This window comes from Manihot esculenta, chromosome 15 (genome assembly GCF_001659605.2).
Source record: "Manihot esculenta cultivar AM560-2 chromosome 15, M.esculenta_v8, whole genome shotgun sequence".
Classification (NCBI taxonomy): domain Eukaryota; kingdom Viridiplantae; phylum Streptophyta; class Magnoliopsida; order Malpighiales; family Euphorbiaceae; genus Manihot; species Manihot esculenta.
In genome coordinates this window covers 14,296,833-14,321,174 of record NC_035175.2, presented here as the reverse complement: position 1 = coordinate 14,321,174, position 24,342 = coordinate 14,296,833, and the positions used below count along the sequence as shown (strand labels likewise).

The 24,342-nt window shown below is 30.2% G+C and overlaps 2 protein-coding genes across 2 annotated transcripts; both read right to left on the bottom strand.

Moving 5' to 3' along the window:
* Window positions 1-12,971: 12,971 nt before the first annotated feature.
* On the bottom strand, window positions 12,972-15,573 carry LOC110601017 (RNA exonuclease 4). The gene is made up of 7 exons (XM_021737990.2): window positions 15,491-15,573; window positions 14,796-14,947; window positions 14,567-14,697; window positions 14,256-14,476; window positions 13,828-14,034; window positions 13,623-13,703; window positions 12,972-13,447 (listed from the first exon to the last, which is right to left on the bottom strand). The coding sequence occupies exons 1-7, from the start codon at window positions 15,523-15,525 to the stop codon at window positions 13,213-13,215; spliced, it is 1,062 nt and encodes a 353-aa protein (XP_021593682.1). The 5' UTR covers window positions 15,526-15,573; the 3' UTR covers window positions 12,972-13,212.
* Window positions 15,574-22,122: 6,549 nt separating this feature from the next.
* LOC110601016 (GDSL esterase/lipase At3g27950) lies at window positions 22,123-24,012 on the bottom strand. Its single transcript, XM_021737989.2, has 5 exons — window positions 23,582-24,012; window positions 23,296-23,496; window positions 23,025-23,203; window positions 22,670-22,940; window positions 22,123-22,568 (listed from the first exon to the last, which is right to left on the bottom strand). The coding sequence occupies exons 1-5, from the start codon at window positions 23,826-23,828 to the stop codon at window positions 22,312-22,314; spliced, it is 1,155 nt and encodes a 384-aa protein (XP_021593681.1). The 5' UTR covers window positions 23,829-24,012; the 3' UTR covers window positions 22,123-22,311.
* Window positions 24,013-24,342: the final 330 nt, after the last annotated feature.

The window sequence follows — 24,342 nt, the reverse complement described above, 5'->3', positions numbered from 1 at the left end:
TTTGTTTTCTCGCAGCATTTCGTACGGTGAACGTTCGTTTTTAAGCTCCGTTGTCAACGACGCCTCTCTTTCATCGTCACTCCGAGAGATTTTAGAGTAAAATCATTATATACAATAAACCACAGTGTACAATACGTGTGATAAAAAATTAATTAAAAAGGAAAAAAATAAAATAAAATAAAACCATCTCATTTTTTTTTGTCTTTTTATAATATATGTGTAAAAAAATAAATGATTTGTCATATCAATCAAATAATTCTAGTTATTATCACGGTATTATAATTTTTATTTATTTTATTTTTTATATATAAAAAATAATTTTTTTATTAATTTTTTAATTATACACATTTTAGATATATTAAATTTTATTAAATATGCATAAATGTTTTAAAAAGTTTTTTAAAAATAAAATTAAATAAAGTTATAATAATTAAATTATATATTATTATAATATAAAAAAATAAATAATAATTTTAAAATAATTAAACAATAAAAAATAGACGTCCTTCATGCTCTTTTTTCTCCTCCTTTGCTCAATTGTTTTCCGTCTTTCTCGATTATGTATGTATACTATTGTATAACTTATTTTTATTTTATTTTTTCTCTTCTAATTTTTTTTATTCCACATATTATAATAATATTGAATTGCTATATAAAATCTCCTCTAAAATCTCTCCATAAAAAGAGTGAGTATAACTGAATTTTAAAGAATTCAAATTTAATTCGTTAAAATTTTTTTAAACTCCCGTCCAACTCAACTTTTATTCAGTTTAAACTTAACGGAATATTAATAAATTCAAATTTGATTTATTTTAGCAAAAATTTTAAATTTATTTACATATATAATGAGTTTTAATTTAAAATTAAATAATTTTAATTAAACAAGTATATCTACAAATTAATCTGGAAACTTATAAAGAATGAGCTCTTAGATTTTAACAATTCAAATAACTGTAAATTTTAAGAGTAATTAAATTATGAAGAGTTAAACTTTTAAAAATTTAAATTTAGCTCATGAAAATATATAAATGGTATAAATTTACTTCTCTTATAATATTGATCTCAATTTATTTAATAAGATTATTTACGAATATATTAGTGAGTTTGCTCATAAACTTAAAAATAAGTCGAACTCATAAATTTTAACAAGGCAAATATCAAGTTTGCTTTAAAATCAAATTCAAATTTGATTTCGTTTAGAAATCGAATTGAATTCAATCGAAATTTTATCAAATCAAATTTTAGATAGCTAAATAACAATTTAGTTTATTTGAACTTTAAATTTAAGTTCAATGAATTAAAAGGACCGAATCAGACTAGTTTAAACGGTGCCGCTATTTATCAGGGTTAGGCATTCATTTTGAGGAAATTGCTAAAACCTGCATCGTTTCAACCCACTCTACTGTCGAGTGCTATAGAAGGGAAAGCACGGCGGTGGCTCGTTCACCAGTAATTGAAGTTGAAAGGTAGTTGTGTGTCATTGATACAGGTGTTTGGACACACAAGGACTTCTTTTATTTTTCTTTTCAAATTATTAACTGATTTGGAGAAATTTTAAGTTTTACAAAGAGATACTCATCCATAAAGGAGAGCTAAGATAGATATACGAATAGGGAAAATTTTTAACTATAGCTACGGATCATTGCCTTGCCTTCTAAGAATGTTCAACATCAGTCTGTAGCTATATGTTTTGTAGCACCTCACGTAGTAAAGTTATGAAATTGATATAGAATTCCGGGATCGTAAAACTCATATTAACTTTACTCTGTCGTGGACCCCACAAAAAAATGGGCAGCTAGACAGACCAGCCAGATAAGACACCGTATTTATAGGGGCTGTTTGAAAATTGTAAGTACTTCCGCTGCACGCTCACTGCCCCAGCCCTGGTCCCCTTCCTCTTTCGTTTCTTGCCATTGGCTTCTCTCTCTCTCTCTCTCTCTATCATCACTATGTGATAAATATAAAAAGACCTAACAACCATGAATCCAGTGTCCACTGTTTATTTATCACTTGAATTGTCACCACCATTAATTCTACTGGTAGGTCTAGCTGATTTTCAATTATTTGTAGACCAAACACGAATAAATTTTAGATTTATGTTAAAAAAATAAAACCCTTTTCCAGCTTGAAGTAAAAAAAAAAAAAAAAATAAGCGAAGCTGTGAAAAATAAATTACTTGACCTATGCATAAGGCTGCCGGAAAACTTTGATCATGCAAAAAAAAGTTCTTCTCTGAGTATAAAGCTTCTTGCAGAGACTCCGAAAAGCTAGATAGAAAACCCTACTAAAAAAAACATTTTTTAAAATAAATAGCCAGGATGGAGCTGCTCATAGAAGCTATATATCGGAAACCTCTGACCATGTCTGAAAAGGAACAAGAGAAAAAGAAAAAGAGAAGCCTTTCTAGCTATGTGTATAAAGGTTGTTGCAGAAGGAGAAACCCTAAAACTAGACAGAACACCATTAAAGGAGACAAACCCAAGTTCAGAGATATTACATAAATTTCTTCAGTGTTTAAAACGACACAGGCTGATCAACCTATATCGAGTATCGACCGAGATTCGGACACAGTTAAAAAGTAAGATACAGTAGAGGAGGAGGCGCTGCATGTGGGGCCTTTAAATAGAAAGCTAAGAGAGAAATGCAGTGATTTTGTAAGTAAATAATGAGAAGGAAATGCGTGTGGGCGTGTGAAAGGGTTTTGAGGAATAGTCGTGGTCAGTGCATGAGGCACAGATTCCTAAGAAAAGAAAAGGAAAGAAAAGAAAAGAAAATCAGTAATCATTGCCTCTCTTATCTCCATCTGCATGGAAGCCTGTCTCTTTTTCCCCACTCCTTGCTTAGCAATCACTGTTATCATAGCGACACAACTTCTAAGCAGTAATTTAAATCATCAAATGTTATGCACAAATGCAAGTCGCTTCTTCAACGATATACGTATAAGAAATGGTACAGAAAGTTGCTTTTAATTAAGGAAAATTATTTTTTAATCCCTGAAATTTAACGTAATTAATACTTCTGTCCCTCTTTTTTGACGATCCAATACTTAAGTCCTCCGCTTTCTCTTCCGTCCAAATTCGTAGTTCTTCCCTCCAAATTGACCGTTTGGTCAAAGAGTCTAAGGAGGTGAAATTTTTTACCAAAAATACTCTTAATGAACTTGATAAAACCTTTCTCAACGTAAATCTATCTATCCTTCTTCTCCCTCATATCTTCTCTTTTCTTTTCTTTTCGGCTATTGTTGATTTTCTTTTCTTTTCTCTTTTCCATCTTTATTTTCACTCATATCTTTCTACTCTCTCATATATTTCTTCTACCTCATATCTTCTCTATTTCCTTTCAGCCATTGTTGATTCTCTTTTTTTTTTTTTTTCTCATTTCCATATTTCTTCTCCCTCACATCTTTTCAATTTCCTTTCGGTGATTGTTGTGAATCATCACTGGAGAAGAATAATGTCTGTATCAAGTGGGTCTGCCAGGTACTGGAATGGAAGATCGAAGAATGTGAACTATAGATGTGGTAAAAGGGCTGGGATAAGGATTTCTGAATCAGCCGAAAACCCTAATAAGCCATATTATTTTTGCAGAGATAATGTGTGTGGAAGTTTTCGTGGGTAGTGTGAACCTGTGAATCAAAGTTCAACTCCATCAAGTGGCAGCATTAACGTGGATGAAGGTTGGAAAATCGAAAAAAGAACACCTATAAAAGAAATACTAGAGAAAGTAATAGAAGATATTGCAAAGATGAAGAATGATATGAAGAAGATGAAGGAAGAACAAAGAGCTACTAGAGATGAGATTGCAAATATTAGGGGAATTATATGCCAATTGAGAATAATTTATATTGTTTTGATTTTTATTATAGTTGGAGTAGCAATAAAAGTGATTTGAAATAATATGCACTAGGAATTTAGATAATAGAAACTACTTTTTTTTTGCTGTGAATATATATTTTGAATTTACAGTAGTACGATGGACTAAAGTGTTTGAATAATTAATTTTATGAGGACGTAAGTGTTTGAAAAACTAAACATATGAGAACTAAAGTGTCTACAAATTTAAAAGTACGTGGATTATAGTGTTTGAATATTTAAATGTATGGGGATTATAGTATTGTGAATTTTTAGTTAATTAAGTGACAGTATGCTTCACAGATATATTATTTTGTTATAAAGTACTTTATCCCTATTCATATATAAAAATATTATAAAAAAGTAGCCAACAATAAATGTAAACGAATACACAGGATGTGAAAAAAAAACTGAATATTCATTCATATAAAAGCTTAATCATTTGAAAGATAACATCAGTCTTAGCATTGTACTGATCAAGTTCATTGCATTGCAAATGAAATTTTTTCCATTACATTACAAAATATATGCAAAAAAACTATCTAATTTCTTCAAAGTTGTCCAAAATAACTTTACAATATTTGCATATCTGAAATGACCGATATATATTCAAAATAGCTGCACATTAAAAGATCTCAAAACCTACAAATGAAATCTGTAAAAAAAAAATCAAAAGCTGCACACTAATTATGTCAAAAAAAATCACATCAAAAACTCACCAAATCTGTCCAAAAAAACATGTTGCACATCTAATATATCCAACAAAAAACTCACAACCTGCGAACCTGTCCACAAAAAATATCACAACATGCAAAAATAAATCTGCCCAAAAAAACATAAGTTCCAAAATGTATTTAATTTTCCAAAATGCATCTCAGTTTGCTGATGCTTGGCTATGAAGGTCCATTGGTTGGGTAGAATTAATATCCAATGTCTCCTGTCCAGTCTGTCACATTTCAAAATGACTTTCCCTGTGACTACTGGTAGACTGCAATCAAAATTAATAGAAATAGTCAAATAAATTAAAACAATAAATGGACATATATGTAAATGAAAATAATAATTAGAGAGATTATGCACCCACACAATCAACACCCACAGAATTTGCATTATCCTCAGCTTCTTCTACATTTTCCTCCTCTCCTTCTATGTTTAATTTCCTCTACATTTTCCTCCTCTCCTTCTATATTTTCCGCACTCTCTACATTTTCCCAACTTTCTATATTTTCCTCCTCTCCTTCTATGTTTTCATCCTCTACTTCTATATTTTTCTCACTTTCTACACTTTCTCCACCTTCTACATTTTCATATTCTCCTTCTATGTTTTCCACCTCACCTTCTACATTTTCTCCACCCTCTACATTTTCCTCCAGTATTGGGACCCTCAATATTAACTTCATGAAACACACCCTCATTGCCCCTAATAAAACCTACATTACTGCAACTACCACTTTCTCTCTCATAATTCCTAATTGGTACAATTTCAACAGCATCAACTTCCTGCTCAATTTCAATATAACATACATTTTTCTCTTTTCTATTTCGTTTAGGTATTTCTACATTTAATGCTACTGCCTTAGTTGTAACAGCTAAGGGTATTTCTCGGTTTTCCTTGTAAAGTTCAAATATAAGCATTAAATCAACATCATTCTCTATTGTAAAACCATTACCAGCCTTAATCTCTTTAAATCCAACAACTCATATATGTCAGTCAACAGTTTGATGTAGGAGTACCTGTTAGCAAGCAAATTGTTCATTCTCATATTTGATTAACAAATTGTACTTCTCAGATTTATCCATTGCTATCTGCAAAAATAAAAAATAAATTACAAAATTAATTCCCAAATCATTAAACCCCTAATCTTAACAGTAAACCCAAGAAAAACCAATAAATAAAAAATTATTTAGTAACTCAAAAAATCTAAACAGTAAACCAACGAATTTGTTTTCACCGTAAAATAAAAGGGATTTTCGTACCTTCGAAGTGGACCACGATTTCATTTTCTTCTGTGTATATGAATATTGACTCCACCTTCGGAAAATGGCAGATTCAGTGCTTCTCAAGAAGATCAAAAAAATGAGAAATAATTGGACCATAGAGAGAGAAGTTTCGATAGAGAGAGAGACAGAGCGAGCAAGAGAGAGAGGGACAAGGCTTCGACAAAGATAGAGAGAGCGCGAGAGAGAGGGACAAGTTTCGATTGAGACAGAGGGCTTTAGTTTCAACAGAGCGAGAGATAGAGAGAGCGCGAGAGAAAGGGACAAGGCTGATAGAGATAGAAGTTTAGACAAAGACAGAGAGATCGCGAGAGAGAGGGAGAAGAAAGAGGAATAGGGTTTCGTGATTTTGAAATAGAGGAACTTTTTGTGAGGGTCAATTTTGTCAATTCATGTGTCCTAAACGGCCATTTTGGACAGAATGACTATGAATTCGGATGGAAGAGAAAGTGGGGGACTTAAGTATTGAATCGTCAAAATAGAGGGATAAAAGTATTAATTACGTTAAATTTCAGGGACTAAAAAATAATTTTTCCTTTTAATTATACAATGCTCCCTGCTCTATTGGTAAAATATAATAATAATAATAATAATAAATAAATAAATAAATATTTTTTTATTATTTTACAATTATTACACTTTTTTACACTATAATAATATATAAATTTACTATTATAATTATATTATATTTTATTTTATTTTTAAAAATTTACTTAAAGAATTTTTTAATATTTAATAAAATTTAATATTTTTAATAGATATAAAATTAAAAAAAATTATTTTAAAAAAAAAAGAGAATGAAGTTAGAAAGAGAAAATAAAATTAAGTTCAGATAAGCCGCTCAACTTTTTAATGAATTCCAAATAAGCCTAATTTAATCTTTTTTTAGTCAAATAGATATAAAACTTTACATTTAAGTTCAAATTGGTCCTGATCTCATAAAATATAATTTCCTCATTAATAAAATAACAATTTTTAGTTAAAAATTAATTTTATTTTTATTTTTATTAAAATAAAATTAGAAAAAATAAAGAATACAACCATCTTAAACCCAAAAAATTTCAAACTCACCAAAAAAAATAATAATAATAACCTAATTGGGCGGTGGTTCATTGAGGTACTCCTCATTGGTTTGAACCCAGTCTTTCCACAATGCTACTATTAAGCTCAGACTTTTGTTCACGTCATGAAAGTCGGAGGATTGTTTTTTGGTTTACTGGAGGAAGGTTGAGATTGAAGTGTGGGATGCAAAGAAGCAAATTTTGGTCATGTGGCACAGTTGGCTTGAGGAAGAGCAATGGTGCTGTTGAGCAAGAATTCATGGACAATTAGCTAACCATGGAGTTCATGAAAACTAACATGTTCTAGATGTAGATTGATGGTAGTGATGATAGGATGAAACTCACTAATCTCATTAAGCTCACTAGTAGATAACTCTTGACTTCTCATAATATTTTGACCTCTCTTATACGGATTGGCAAGATGGCTAGCTTCAGTGCAAGTTTTTCTCTGTTGCTGGCTATGGAAGCTTTTTTTTTCATCATTGCTATTTTTCTTTGGATACTTGGTATGAGCTAGTGTTTTAGAGGCTCTGCTGCTGTTTTATCTTTCTGGGAATTGGGAAACCAAGTGGTCAATATCCAATTGTTTAAAGCAGGGCAAACATGATCATGGTAGATATCATCAACCACTTCAAAAATTAGCGAACACTTTTTCAATAATTTGACTGGTAAACTTCGTTGCTGTAATTTTGTTTACCAAGTATTTTTTAGTACGGTATACACCACTAAATCTCAAAACTGAAAGCTAAATGAAAATTCAACTTAGATGTTTGCAAACCATGTAAAAGACTTGGAAAACCTCAAAATACAAAAGAAATGTTCCAAAAAAAAAATCATACACACACCATGATCCCACCACAAATCTAAAACCTAGCAGAGATTACAATATGCAAAATCAAAATATTCCAAATAAGACAAACCTAGTAAGACCAAAGGAAACTGACTTAGGACAGAAAGTTTTAACCAAAAGCAATTAAAACCAAGCAATAAAGTCCTCCTGTCTATATACTCCCTGCTTAGCTAATGAATCAGCGATCTAATTTGCTCCTCTCGGTACACAGTGGTAAAGAGTAGATGAAACACATTGGAGAAATTAATGATGGAATTGTGAATCGAGGCCAACTTCCATGGATAATTTTGATGGGAAGAAACCCAAGCAATAGCAACTTGCAAGTCAGATTCAATTATTACACCATAACATGAGGACCAAACACTCGGCTTTCTTACAAGGATGCTCAAAGCTTTTTCATGGCTAATAGTTCTATTAAATTAGAGTCTTGTAATCCAGCAGAGAATGTAAAGATACAAAGAAAGGTCCCATTATGGTTCTGAAGGACACTTCCAATGGCAGCTGGGCCAGGTGTCCCTTTGGTGGACACATCCACCTTCCACTTAAATCAATTTTTTACAGGCTTTTTCCAGAGGATCATAGGTCGAGAAAATGGGCTTGGATTAGCCCAATTCTTAATAACATAAGGAGATATAAGTAAATTAAGAATCGAAATGGGAAGAGGCATCCAAAGCCTTTAAGCCTAAAAGACACTGATGTAAAATGATAGGCACAAGTGATCAAAGGTCAAATTTTTATCCTAAAAATCTTTTCATTTTTTGCTAACCACAATGATCATAATATAATATATGCAAGAGCAACTCAAATTGCAAGCTCCCATGAACTAAGAAACTCCATTCAAATAAGAGAGATGGGACAAAAGGTGGAATACAAATAAGAAACTCCATTCACTTTAGTACCATTGCCAAGAACCAATCTGATATGCTCTAGAATAGAGAAGGAGCCTTTTGAACTAATAGATTTTTGAATATTTGCCCAAACAGGTGATAGATTGGTACCAATTGAAAGGAATAGACCATACTCTTATTGGAAAGTGTATTTTGTTTTTAAGATTTGAGCCCAAAGAGACTCGTATTGATGATTGTTGTGAAGGCTAATGTCTTTAATGCCTAATTCACCATGTTTCTTTGGCAGTAGAAGCATGCTCCTTTCAACAAGATGAATCTTCTTTGTAGGAATCCCACCAGACCAGAAAAAGTCCCTCACTCTTGCTTCAATTATATAGGCAATCTTCTTGGTTACTTTAAAAACTACGAGATAATAGAAAGATAAGCTGCAAATGCAAGGTTTGATCAAGGCTAGCCTTCCTGATAAAAAGAGAATCTTTCAGAATGACAATTTCTGCTTAATATTCTGCACAAATGGGAACCTATGATACACCTTCTACTTCTTGCCCCAAGAGAGAAGCCAAGATAGTATATGGGTAGTGAATCCATCTTACTACAACAAAGATTAGCAGTTTGTTAGATAAGATCAACATCCACATTGATACTAAAGAGAGAAATCTTATGGAAGTTAACAATGAGGCCTGACATATACCGAAAGTGTTGAATTGTGATTCCTAATTTGTTGAGCAACGTTTCTTTATTAGTCTTAATCAGTTAACCAGCTATGCTAGTCTTTAGAAGATTATTTTGAAACGGTTACTTACTGCTTTAGTGGTCAATAATTTGCTCTTATTACTTTCGACGCAAGTTTCTTTCTGTAATCTCTTTGTGACTCGATATCTGGCCTTTTCCTCCTCTTAAACCTAACTTCTTCTTTCCTCTTCCTCATGAAAGACGATCTACGCCAACTGACTATCGATAAAAAAGAAGATGTTGTTGTCCCTATTAAGAGCTCCAGAGATATTCCGATCGTCACTTATGATTTCTGTATGGTGGGGATGTTTCTCATATACAATCCAATCAATTTTCAGAATATGCAGACCTCTTTGATAGATTTATGGCGGCAATTCTCGGGCAGTTATTGTATTGAAGGATTTGATTCCTAATTACAAGCTGGACATTTTACTTTTGATAAAAACAAAATCTCTTAGTTCTTATATGGAATTTTTTCGTAATTTTTATATTTGGATATTTACTTCTCAGTCAATAGATAAGGATTGAGATGAGACTTTTCGTTAATGTGGAAGAGTCATGGGTATGTTTTTGTAGTTAGCTTTTCTTCAAATTTTATTGATTCGATTATTTCGGAAAGTAATGTTTAATGGAGGTTTACTAGTTATTATGAATATTTTCATCTACCTATTTTAACACAACCTAGTTGAATGTTTATATGAATTTTCTTCCATTGGTCCAATGTTGATGTCTTTGTGGTAAACTCGTTTAAAAATGTTAAGTATTTATAAGGTTAAATTAATTATAAGAATTTCTCCAAAGGTGGAGATGCTCCAATATATTGTTAATGTCAAGCCCAGACCCATAATCGCGACACCCTGTTAATGGTCCGTTGTAGCAGAGTAAGCTGAAAAAGCCTTTTGTATTTTATTAGTAAAGCCTAAACGTTCTTATTGAAAACGGATGCGTTAACGAGCAACGGGTTTCGCGCAACTCAAGGAGTTGCGTCTTCCATAGTAAGGGGCCTTTTCTTGCAGGATGTCCGGTGCGCAGGAATGCCCAACCTATACAAGGGGTTTTCACCTTTATTTGGCGACGTAACGTGCATTTAAGGGTAATACTATTTGGTTCAGATTGAAAAAATCAATCAAATTAAATTAATTTAAAATTTTAATTTAATTTTTTTATTTATTTTAATTTAATTCAATTTGATTTTTAATTTTAAAATTTTCAGTTATTTAGATTCGTTTCGGTTCGATTTTAATAAAAAAATAAAAAATTAAACCGAACCGATTAATAATAATATTATATTATTTTCAGAGAGATTAGATTATATTAAAATTAAAATATTTTAATTAAATTTTAAAATATTAAAAATAAAATATAAAAAATAAAAAATTTATTAAAAATTCAAACCGATCAAATTGAATTGAATCATATCAATTCGATTTCTAATTAAAATCAATTCGATTTGATTTTTATAAATACTAAAATTTAAATTTTTAATTTATTGAATTACGGTGGTTTCAATCGTTCCGAGGCAGCATGGTGTAGGACCTCCTATTTTTCTCTCCCTTAAGGTCCTTTATAGATTTCGAGTTGGGAATAGAGCAATGGCTTATTCCACGCTATATCACAATTCATTCATTCTCGGGCATAGCTGTTCACGAAACGTGGCATGGGATATCTGTCGGCATCTGAGCGAGAGGTCAGACCAATCCCATTCATCCTAGTCCGATCCGAACGGATCTTGTTGAATGAACTGTTCCATTGTGGTTGATCTTAGCATGCCAGCTGTTGCTTCATTTCATACTGTGATAACGAATAATAAGCCATATTATATTAATTTTAGCCGTTGATCGAAATTGAGAATTGAAACTGTGGATATGATTGCTAATGTGACTTTGATAACACTATGTAATATGGTTGCTGATGTGGTATGAATTCTAATAATAAAAAAATTCAAATTATTTTAAGTTTTTGTTAATTATAAGTCAATTTTAAAATTTCATTTCATTTATAGCTAATTAAATTAGTATTTTATTACTTTATTTAATAAAAATTAATATTTTATTTCACTTTTTTAAAATTAGATATTATTTTGATTAATATAATGAAGAATAAAATTATCTATCTTCTCTACTTTTTAAAATATATTTATAAAAGCTCATTTATGAAAATATATAAAGTTTTCTACTTTTCAAAATTAGAAATTACAAATAAGTTCTATAAAATATACTTTAAAAGTAGGGGAGAGGATTACTTTTATCATACCAATTAAAAGAAATTTTATTTTTATTGTATTAAGTAATAAAATGCTAATTTTAACTTATTTACTTTAAAATTAAAATTAAAGAATATTAGATAAAAAAATTTAAATATTTATGAAAATTCACATTTGTATTTGATACTTTAAATTTTAAATAATAAAATCAAATATTTTTAATTTGTTATAATTATAGTGAAGAGAATTACATTAAATTTATATAAATTAACAATAAATTATAATATAATTTCTGAAATTTTATATTATTAATTAAAATATATAATCCTTTAATTTAAATTTTATATTAAAATTAAATATATTTTATATTTATTATATATAATATTAAATATATTATATTGAATAAATATTTATTATAAATAAATTTCTATTATACAAAGCAACACATATAAATAATATATATTAAAATATTTTATTGAATGTTTATATTTAATATTATAAATTATGTGTTTATTTTTTATATTTAAAAAATTTTAACTTTTATTAATAATATTATAAATAACCAGTGACATATTGTATATTTTTTATTAATAATACTCTAAAAATTAATCATCTAGCTATAATAAGCACACCTATAAAATTAATGTTATATCAACTGGCTATAACATTTAGTTTGGTTCAATTAGTATTTTTTAGATTATTCGATTTTTAATTCGATTCAGTTTAAATGTGTTTAATAACCATTGATCGAATTAACCGATTTTACTATATATTATTATATTAACCCTTATTCAACACAATCAGCAGTCCAAACCCAACCTCTTTCCTCTCTTCCCTTACCCAATCCAATCAGCAGCTCAAAGTCAAACGTGTTAAATTTATAAATTTTGGTTTTAATATAATCGAACCAAATTGAACTAATTTTTATCGGTTTGATTTGATTCGATTATGTCTTAATAATCGATTTAGTTCAATTTTTAATATTTTTAAATTTTAATTTTTAATTTTTTTGATTCGGTTCGATTCAAAACCAAACCGACCGATTGCACATGCCTACTTAAATTTAGTATAAAAATGATATTCTCTGAGTATAAATATTTGAGCACTCCTCCTCTTGGATTAATTTTTAAATGAATTAAACTCGATTTATTTTCTTAAAATGGTACCAGAATCTTTCATCTAATATTAAACCTTTTATAAATATTTGACGCTCCATATATTTACTTAAAATTTACATTAATTTATTAAAATAGAGTAATATGTCCCTTATAACCCCTTAAACACTCCCGATAAGTTAGGTCCAACCTATTTTCTTGAATACATATTCTATTGTTCGTCTTACCGACAAAGAAATGAAATTCATGAAGTAAAGCAAGAAATGGAGTAAGCACATTAACTATGGTAATAAAGTTGGATTGATTTATTGTTAAGAGCTTTTATATAAACATATACATTAGCACATAAACTCAGCTGCATGGATTACTACAGAATAATTAATTAAGTAGCTCATGGAAATATGCATATAATATATTTCCAATTTATTAATTATTTTCCTAGCTGTAATAAATATTGGATAATTATGGTAATTCTTTCCACCATTGGACTGATATATATCATATATGTGTTGAAGGATTTTAGCTCCATTGTTTAGGATTAACATCCATTTCCTCTAGGAGTCCAAGCACCAACAATAGTAATCAGACCTTGATATTGCAAGCATTTCTTCTGGGCTCATCCTCTCAAGCTCAGCTTGCCTCCATGAAGCAAAATTGTTTCGATTTTGTGGATCTGAAGCAAGTGGGTAATCTTCTGGTGCATGCTTTTGGGATCTCATTCTCATGTAAAGCCTCATTATTGCAACACAATCCTCATAAGGGTCTTGAATGCCAGTTTGAATATCATACCTATAAAATTATAATGACATTATAATGTATTTTTTTTAAATTAAGGGACTAATTAATGGGTTTTTCTATATTTCATGGACCAAATGATAATTTTTCCTTAAATATATAGGCAGATGATATTAAAGTATATGTTATATAAGAGAAATTTAGACGAAGAGGAAACAAGAGTACATACCCAAGATAGGCCTGTGTTAGGTACTTGAGTGAGTTGCTGAGCTTGCTTGTTTTCATCAATGGAGGATATTTTGCTGTATCCCTGTAATGGAATCCATTCAAGATACTTTTTCTCACAAGGTTACTCAGAATAATTGAAAAGAAATGAGTTTTCATTTAAAAAAGTTGCAACTTGGCTAGCTTCTAGCAGTAGAAGCTTTATTTACCTGATCATCATAGCTGGATATTCTAGTTGTAAAAGGTCAAGGTCATGGTCCAAACAATGACCCACAAGAATCCTTGCTTTTCCTCCTCTGGGTCGAACTTTCCACAAGGGTTCTCCATTGCAAAGGAAGTTCTGAACCTTGGATTGAACCAACCTCAGTGGCATTGCATCCCTTAAGTACTCAGGCCGAATGCCACTACTTTCATACCTGCAAAGTATTTGCAAGAATCAATAAACACAGCTAACATTTACATTGCCTGGTTGCTGAATGTCCCACATTAAAAAAATTTTGATAGAAGCAACCCTAAGCTCAATATATGAACCTTCACAACAATCATTCGCAATCTCTCCGAATCAGAAAATTCCATAATAGTAACATAGCAGTTCAAATTTTGATTTTCGAAAAAACATAGTACGCAATATTGTTACCTGAAATTGGCAACAGGAACTGGTGGTTTTACATAAGTGTGGAAGATTATATTTTCGTTCTCATCAATAAGGCAAATCCTTCCACAAAGGTCTACAGAGCCATCATTGCCGCCTCCTACCATTTTGCAGGCAAGAGCAACTACTTGAGGACCTCTTGTGTAGCCACTGTCAATTGTCAAGTTGTCTCGCAGGCCTAAGTTAGGCATGCGAGCAATCAGTCCCTAAAGCAAGCAACAACCCAGCAAATACTTAGCTAGACTATGGAAATTGCTAATTAATTAATAAAGGGTACTGAAGTTGACGATCAATACAGCATTAACATTTGAAAGTTGGCATCTTCCTTGATGAATCATGCGAGAATTGTAGCTATCAAGGATGGTCAAGCAAAATTTGCATCCTACGACATCGAAAATAATTTTGCATTCTTGCTTAGGCAGTGGACCTGTAGAAGCAAAGCATGCAAATTAAACCCTTAATAATAATAGGAAACTAGCTGGAGATTATCTGAGTGAGGATAAGTTCTTACTGAAAAATTATTACCTATAAGATGTTCCCTCAAGGATTCAAAGGATCTGCAGTGTTTCTTACAGATTCCACAAATGGGTTCATGAACTGAGTGATAGGAGATTCTCATGTGCTCCACTAGGTGTTCCATTTTGTTGAATTGTCTGAAGCAAGCTGCACACTTGTTCCTGCAAATACAAATGCAAATATTATTAGTTTTGGCACTTTATATATATTATACCTCAATAACTAATATCATGCTATCAAAAAATCCTATATTCATTTAGTTCGGAAAGCCTATTTAATCGGAGTCTAACGAAATTTTATAATACAATTTTTGTATATTCGAAGATTATATATTATAGCCGTTAATCATAGTATATACAACAATTAGTTAATATAAAATTTTCTAGTAATGTGCACAAACATAGTACAAGGAAAAGCATATAAATTTTATGGTTTGGCATTCAATATATTTATGTTCATACCGATCATGAAAAATGGATACGAAACAATACGTTATAATTTTTTTATAAGAAAAGTTTTATTAGAATCCAAGAAAAACATAGTATGACAATACATTCTAAGATCCACACAAATGAAAGAAACCATCCTGATCCTAAACATTGGATGCTAATCTATCTTGAAGTAAATAATTTAAGGTAGGGATCTAGACAAACACATCCATATGTGTGCTACACAAGAGAGAGAAAGAGAGAGAGAGAGAGAACCTTAGAGTATCAGATGACTCATTTCTAGAGGCCATGAGAGTTGTGGAAGTAGCAGTGTTGATCCTGAGAATTAATAAGGAAATTTGAATTGATGGAGTTGAAGGAATGGAGATGGATGCACACGTATTTATATCACAAGAGGAAAAAGAATCTCTTGCAAGTTGGCAGCAAGCCGAATCCTCAAGCCCATGCACAGATTTTACTTCCAACATTCGTTGTAATCCAAAAGTTTAAGGTCATTTGAATGGCTTTCGTTTATACACCCTGCACTCGTAAAATTACAATTATATCCTTCATTATGAAATATAAATTTTATATTTTTATTATACGGACCATAATAAATCAACCGAACTAAATAACTTTTTGAATATATTTTTCAGATAATTCAAAATAATTAATTTAAATTATTTGATAATTCTGAGTTATCTGCTTATAAATTTTATATTTCTTTTTTAATGTGGGATGAAAATCTCACACATATAATAATTTTATTATGATTATTGATCGTGATAAATATCATACATAGAATAATTTTCAAATGTATAAAATAGAAAAAAATTAAAGCATTCATGTATTGTCATAGCAAGTGAACCAAAAATAAAAATTAAATTCAGAACTTTGCATTTTTAAATATGATTTCAATATTATTAATCAAAATTTATTGGTGTGAATAATTTATCATTAATTAAATTTAAATTGATATGCATAAGCTGACACTAAAGGTTTATTTGAATTGTTGAGAAAATCACATTAAATTATATTAATTACAAAGCATCAAGAACTTAATAAAAATTAAATTCCATGCTTTTGACTCGGGTGGCACTTGATAGAGACAATTCCATGCTTAAATATATATATATAATTATCGGTGTTTACATTAAAAATTATAAAATAAATTTAAAATGCGGGTGATAAATTATTATTTTATATATTTTAATTATATTTATAAATTATTATTTATTTAAAATATGTTACATTTGTATCCGCAGCTGAATATAAAATAATAATTTATTTATGTTTTAATAATAAATAAAAAATTAGTTAAAATTATAATTTTATTAAATATAAAATAAATTTTTTATAATAACATATTATTATATATATAATAAAAAAATAAATTTTTTTATAAAAATTTTAAATTGCTATTAACTTATTGTTTTAAAAATATTAAAATAATAATTTTACAGCCGTTAATTTCTAAAATTTAATAGCGATTATAATTATTATATGCATGTATATCATAATTTAATAATTATGATTAATTATGATAATAATATTATTGTAATTCATTATATTTAAAATTAATTTCCTGTATTTGAGGTGCAATAATGGCATCCTTCGTTAGAGCGTGATGAGGATATATTTTCTTTAATTTCTTTTACCTTAGCACTAAAGGAAAATAGATAAAAATATTCCTTCCAATCTATTGATATAAAATTAAAAACATATGATACAGTAAATAAAATAAAAATTCAAAGATAACCTTAAAATGTAATCACGTACAATAATTAAGGAAATATTCAAGAAAATAAATCATTGGAGGGTGTAATAATAAATTGAAAAAAATATAAAAAAAAATAATATGTGAATTAATTAATTTTTCATTTTAAAATTTATAACTTAATTTAGAGTTAAAATTTAAAAAAAACTTAATTTAGAGTTTATAATATAATTTTGTATTAAAATAATATTTTAAGCAAACACAGAGGTACTACAATAGCGGCCTTGGCACTTTACAAGTCTCTTAAACTTTTGATGGTGGCATGGGAATGTCAAAGATACTCGCTGTTGACTGTGGCCGTGTGTGGCCCACACTACATATTCCTCTTTCGACCTCTCCAGAGAAAAAGTATCCCTTTTCTTATATGTCACTGAATTTTCTTTCTTTTCTGGCCTTTTTATGTTCCATTTTCCATGACCATACCTTACCTCCACCACAAGATCTCTATAAAGATGTTCAATTTTTTTTTTTTACTGATATAAAGTAAATTACATTTAAAATTCCCACATACTATAATTTTTTAAAAAAATCAAATTCAATTAAATTTCAATTATAAATAAATATAAAAGTCTAACTCAATATTAAAGGTGGATCTAACTCAAAGAGAGAATAAAAAGTCTTCTAACTAATATGTATTCATCCGCAGCACCGATCACCTAATATAAAGGTTAACTCAATATTAAAAGTCTAATTTAGTTCAAAGAGAGAATAAAAAATCTCTTAGCTAATATGCATCCACTTGCAGCACCAACCATCTAATATAACGATCGCAAATTTAATCATAGCCAAAGATCAATAACTATAAAATTGATACAACAAAATTAACACTAAATTTAGTGCGTCAACCTAAAATGCCAATCGTACAACCATCAAAACGCTTGTTATGTTCATCTAAAGCTATTGCTAACAATTACTGTCAGTATAATTCAGTATGAAGTCAACTCATAATTTTTTCAGTCTAATATAACCATAAAATAATTTAAAGGAGTCAAATACAAGACTCTAGCGCTAATATTCATCGGTTTATATCACTTTCGACAAATAATAATGAAACTGATAACCGCCTGACTTTCCTAGCTCAGGAATAAGGACGGATCCAAAAGAATACCATAAGTCCAAAGCCCGTCAGACCATACGCTCGAAAGACGGTCCGATTTCACAAGCCCGGGACCAGCAACCCAGGGCAACTCGGATCAAATACGAGCACAGGCCCAATAGGAAAATAGGCCCAGTCACTCACCAACCCTGTTCGCATGTATAACAGGGAGAATTAAATGGCCACCTGGCGTGGAGAATGGGGTCCGTACATATAGGCCTGAGTGACATGGACAGGTAGCACTATAGACTGGGGGGTCTTCTCTTTCAGGGAGGCTCTCTCTTCTTAAAGCTCTCTTCTTCTTTCTTCTTCTTTCTTCTCCTTTCTGGACTCTATTTGTATTTTCTCTCTGCAACTCTTATCTAAATATACTACTCTAATTCATAAAATCTGATTTAAACGTCGGAGGATCTCCACTGGAGCATCCGATAGACCCCTGACCGTTTTTTCTTATTTTGCAGGTCCTTTCATCAAACAGAACATTGAAAGACCCATTTAATGGACCCATATGATGGACCAAGAAGAAAATCAGATCTATCATGAAATAGAAGGAAAAAAAGATTTATCAAAAACTATAGATGAAACTTAAAAAATAAAAAAAACTAGCAGCAATTCAAAAACTTAAAATTATATACACAGATTGATTTTGTATACTGTGTTGATTTTGAATATTATTTGTGTGACTTGATTATGGTACGACTTTTTAAAATCTATCAGAATATCTTTATGTCCTTTTTTCTATCAACAGAATACTAATATTTCTATGTCCATCCTTTTCAATAATGTTTTTCTTTTGTAAAAATTCAAATACCGCATTCAACCCTTTTTGTGATTATCATAGGACTTCACGTTATTGTAAGCTATTATAATAAGGGAAAATTATTATTTAATTTAATAATTTAATGAAACTAATTATTTAATTTTTTTATTTTTAAAAATATATTAATTAATTTATCTTTTTGAAATGTAAATAGTTATAATTTTGAAATTATGGAAAATGAATAGTCGTTTTTTAAAATTAAAAGACTACTGAGAAAAGGGGGAAATGAAAACATGGAGTGCAAAAAGTTGGTTGGGGCCATTAAATAGAGAATTTTTGACAAATTGAGAATCAAGAGGTTTCAGTCAAACCGGAAACAGACAAAGAAACACATGCAAACAAACAAACTAAAGATGGAGAAATAAAACTTTTATAAAAGAAGAAGATATGGTGAAGTTGAAGAAGAAGAAGAAGAAGATGCTTTTCTGACCAAGACATGAAAAAGCTTTTCTTTTGCATTTACATTCCCACCATCCTCATTGCTTTCTTTTTGCTTCTTTTCTTAAAAAATATATATTATTTAATTTTTATGGTAGAAACTCATTGTAGTTAGTTTATTATTTTTTAAAAAAATATTAAAATATTATTAAAATTTTAAAAAATTTAAAAATTAATTATTAGTTAATTTCAACCATTAAATATTTTATTATTTTATAAAGAATTTCTATATGTCATGTGGTTTCTATATATAGAAAATAAAAGAGTCAATTGCTTTGACAATGTGAAGATATGAATAAAATTGAAACTAATTTTAAAAATCTAAACTATATATAATATGCTGAGATTTAAGTGGTTAAATTCAAAATTTTGAATTTTTAATAAGACAGTATTTCGATTCAAATTTAAAAAAATGAACCATACTAAATTAATTTAAAATTTTGATCGGATATTTTATCATTTTCGATTCAATTTTAATTTTAAAATTTTTTATTATTTTGATTCGCTTTGATTTTAATAAAAAAATAATAAAATCAATCTGAACTAATTAAGGCAATAATATATTATTTTTAATAATATAAAAAATTATATCATAATTAAAATTAAAATATTTTAATTAAATTTTAAAATATTAAAAATAAAATATAAAAAATAAACCGTTTATTAAAAAATTTAATTAATTAAATTGAATTAAATCGAATCATATCAATTTAATTCAAATTGATTTATATTTAAAATTAATTTAATTTAATTTTTAAAAATATTAAAATTTTATTTTAATTTATTAAAATTTTATTTTAATTTATTCGATTTACTTTTAAATCAAATCGATCAATATTCAAGTTACTAATAGGTCGAATTAAAAATGAATATTGAACAACAATAATATTAAGATTCAAACTCTCATCATTAAACCAATTTACAGTAAGGATTGATGGATGCCACATACTTTTATACTCCCTCAAAATTTGCGTGGAAATATTTTTTATAATATAACTTATTTTTCAATTTTTAATTATAATATTTTAAAATATAATAAACATTAATAAATTTATATATATATAGAAAGAATAAAATTTTCAAAACCTACGAAATGACATTCTATTTCAAAAAAAGTTATTTTTTTAAAAAAGTAATATAACTTTTCTTTAATTAAAAAATATTTTATATTAACTAATTTTAAGCCACACTTAAAACAATAATTTTAAGAATATTAAGTGTATATTTTAAAAAAATTAAAAACTTTAAATATATCATTTACCTACTTTAATAGAAGAAAATAGGAGCTTACCACTAGGTATTTGACTACATAGTATCGTACAGTAATAAAAAATATTCATTTTTTAATAAATAGAATTTGTATTTAAAATGCAAATTAATACCAATAATTAACGATAAATTTTATTAAAAATCAGTTTTTTTTTTTACTATGAAAAAGAAAATTAAGAAATTAAATTCGACACCTCTAAAATTCAATTTAATACATTTATTGTCAGACCAAGCTATAAAAGTCGAGGTTTAATGTAGGAGATTCATCTTGAAGATTAATGAAGTGCTGAGTTTCAGGACAATTGGCAAGCACTTCTTTGAGTTATTCTTCATTATCATGCTCTCTTAGTCTAAGGACAAGCCTGGTTGAGAGGAATAGATGGGTCAGACACAGAACCATCAAAAAGCTTCTTCACAAGCCATTGGGTAGCAGCTTCACTGAAGTGTACACCATCCCGGCTACTGTGTTTCTGAGGATCAGGACAAGCAGTTGCTACACGAGTCTTATTCTTGTCTTCTGATTTAGTCCCACAAGTAGATTAGGCTTAAGAATGCCACAAAAGAAGTTCCATGGATCATCAAATCTTGCCATTCTAATAGTTGTCTCTTCCAAGCTTTTTGCTAGAACTGCCTGACTGAACTGAGCAAGGATGTCAGGAAATGTTGCTGAAACTTGATTTTACAAGAATTCTTTTAAACTTTTTTTTTTTTAATGAATCATGTAAAATGAAGGGTTAGAGATCATGGAGTTCACCCATGAAATCCATCACAGAACCTCCCAGAAAGTTTCTCAAAGAAGGTTTCACCATGGGGAGGAGGAACAGGACCAAAGGCTACAGACATTCCTCCAGTATCTGCAGTTGAGTCTCCAAAACTATATAGCAGGGAATGCACATTTCGACGAAAGAACTCTAGCCATTGCAAACTTTTCTATTTCCAGTCCCATAACCAATAGGTCAAGGATCCAAAACACTCCTCTAGAGGCCATGATTATTGATCTCTTGCAAGAAATATTATTGTTTGATGATATGCCAATCGGCTAATTCAGAGTTTTTTATGCTACAAACTTAGACTTAATATGAAATAAAGGGGATAACTTGGCTGAATATTACTAACTAAGAGAATGAAATTCCATTACAGAAGTCCAGTGACTGTGGAAACTGATATGACACTACACATTTCTGTAACCCTTTGTACAGAATTTATTCCATTATAAATTATTATCTCAGTATCAGCAAGCAAGTTAAAGCAGCAAATGCCTGCAATTGGAATTGGCCCTTAGTAATTCCATCCTTTATATAAACTAGGAAAGATCCTATCCTGCAGCCTTATTCGTCCAGCAAATCAACAAATCTGAGAATTCTTGCGTTAATGAAATGCAACATGTACATTTGAATATGGTTGGATTAGATTGTTTTGCATTTGCATCCTGTACTGGAAGCATAATTTGGTCATTGCATTCACAGTTCATCTGTAAAAAGTTAGTAATTCAGCACAAGAACTCAATCTGCATTCTCTGTCAAAAAGAACTAGGTATGTATAAAGGTAAGATTATTCGGTTTAAACGAATAAATATTTGAACAAGTTCCCATTTGAGATAATCTGTTCTTATGCATATTTAGGCTCATATCTAGCAACAACTTGAAGACCAAACCATCAAGTATTAATCAAGCTTCATGTTTCAACAATGACCTTGTTTAGCCAATGGCATTCTGGAGATTCTGACAAGCGTCCTCAACTGAGAAAGGTGGATAAGAATGAGAACCATTGAGAATTCTATTTGCTAACCATAAATTAGCTGACTCAGAATAGTGTATGCCATCCCAGCTTATATGCTTTGCTGGATGCTGACATGGGTTCCCATAAACTGTTCCATTCACTATGGCTTTCTTTCCACAATTAATATGAACTCCATAGAAACTACCACAACAGAAGTTCATCGGATCGATGAAACCTGCCAATTGTAAAAGATCAAACACCAGTAGTTATTAGACCTGTCACATTGCCACAACTAAGAACAGAATTTTCTAAACATGATCTGAGAATTAGTGTTACCTTGGCTCTTTGCAGTACTTATTAGTTGATATTTAGTGGAGTACACATCAACATATGTGAATGCTGAATGAGGAAGCTGTGTGCTCAGCTGGGATACCTTATTTTTCAGCTGCCTGTTAAACTCCTGAGCAATCTCATTTTGAGAATTCACACATTTATATTGATCAAGATTACCAGGATTTGATTGGTGATATAAATAACTATATGGCAAGCAACCAATTGGACCTGTATTATGTACCCAGAAAAATCTAGCTCCTTCCTCATACAGCAGCTGAAACACCATGGAAACAGACTGTTAGCTGCTAGTATAATATCACTTTCCAATCTGGCTAAAGGGTTTAGGTTTCTTGCTCACATGCACTGCTTCTGAAAACTGGTTCAGAATATCAGGAATGGACTTTCTAACTTGCTCCTGTGTTGAGTGTTGAAATCCATAGGCCAAGTCATTCTGGCCAATATCAAATGTGTATAGAGCCGTTGAGAAATCTGCCGGCCTAGGAAGATTGCTTTTGAAGGGTGGGATAGTTTCAGGCTCTGTGATGAATTTTAGTCAGATAGATTTCTATAAGGTGCCTAAACATCACAAATTCAGAGTGATAAGAGGGAATAAGAAACTGGGTACTGACCACTGGGGCTGAGTTTATTATACAGAGCTATGGTGCGAGCTTTGAACTGTACAAACTGAGAAATTTGAATACCCAGATGAAATGGGCTGTAACCACCAGGGCGAATAGAAGAACCTCCAGTTGCAAAATTTGCACCATGCCTGAAAACTGCCCCAACTGAGTCCAGATAGGCACTAAGATATGGCAATTTCAACCTCTCAGCTGCTCCCAACAACAATTTTTAGCTTCAGATTAGTATTTGCCTAAGGGAAGACGACAAGAGAAAGTATGATTTTTGCATATTTACCTATAAAGTCTATAATCAGACGACCATCACAGAATCTTCCTGAAGGATGTCCAAAGAAAGTTTCACCATTTGGTGAAGTGACCTCTGATAATGATGCAGATATTGCTCCAGTATCTGAATTGGAATCTCCAAAGTTGTAAATTGCCTGGAATCCACATTTCTGCAAGCCACTGAAACCCATCACGGCTCTTGTTTGTGCCAAGACTAGAAGCCCAAATACACAGAGTAGCTTCATCATAGGATCCATCCTGGCTAAGTCTCAGCGGCAGCAATACCCTTTGAAGAGTTCAGGCTACCCACACTATAAGTAGAATTCCGTTCTAAGCTTTGAAGATGATGCCAACAAGGAGCATTGAAACTGGTGCAGAAGAATTTGGCCGTCTCTAGTTTACATTTTCTGGAGAATAATGGTTGGGTCCACGCCGATTGATTATTGATTTAGGATGAAAGAAGACAATGGTCCACCGAAAATTAAAGCTCAAGTGCCTGAATGGTAGACAAAAGAAAGGGGTCCACCCACTGATTTTCATTCATTTTTTCTTTTATAACCACGTGTATTCTTACAATCTCTTAAGCTAAAATTACGAGAAAAATGACAAAAAGCAGGAAAAACGTTTCTGGAGATGAAAACTAGAAAATGAAAAATAAAGCAATTACAGTAATAATAACAGCACTCATTTTCCTTGATGTAGTAAGGAAGCAATGATCCTGAAAACCAAACAACACTCCTTTTTCAGGGAAGACAGATTTCATATTAACAA

What these genes read in the sequence shown, in the direction of transcription:
- LOC110601017 (XM_021737990.2), bottom strand. Translation starts at nt 15,525, where the DNA reads ATGGCCTCTAGAAATGAGTCATCTGATACTCTAAG. An exon ending in AACTTTCAAATGTTAATGCT is followed by an intron (nt 14,477 to 14,566) that starts GTATTGATCGTC and finishes TGCTTGCTTTAG; the next exon opens with GGACTGATTGCTCGCATGCC. An exon ending in TATCCAGCTATGATGATCAG is followed by an intron (nt 13,704 to 13,827) that starts GTAAATAAAGCT and finishes ATTCCATTACAG; the next exon opens with GGATACAGCAAAATATCCTC.
- LOC110601016 (XM_021737989.2), bottom strand. Translation starts at nt 23,828, where the DNA reads ATGGATCCTATGATGAAGCTACTCTGTGTATTTGGGCTTCTAGTCTTG. An exon ending in TCTGATTATAGACTTTATAG is followed by an intron (nt 23,497 to 23,581) that starts GTAAATATGCAA and finishes TGTTGGGAGCAG; the next exon opens with CTGAGAGGTTGAAATTGCCA. An exon ending in TAATAAACTCAGCCCCAGTG is followed by an intron (nt 23,204 to 23,295) that starts GTCAGTACCCAG and finishes AATTCATCACAG; the next exon opens with AGCCTGAAACTATCCCACCC.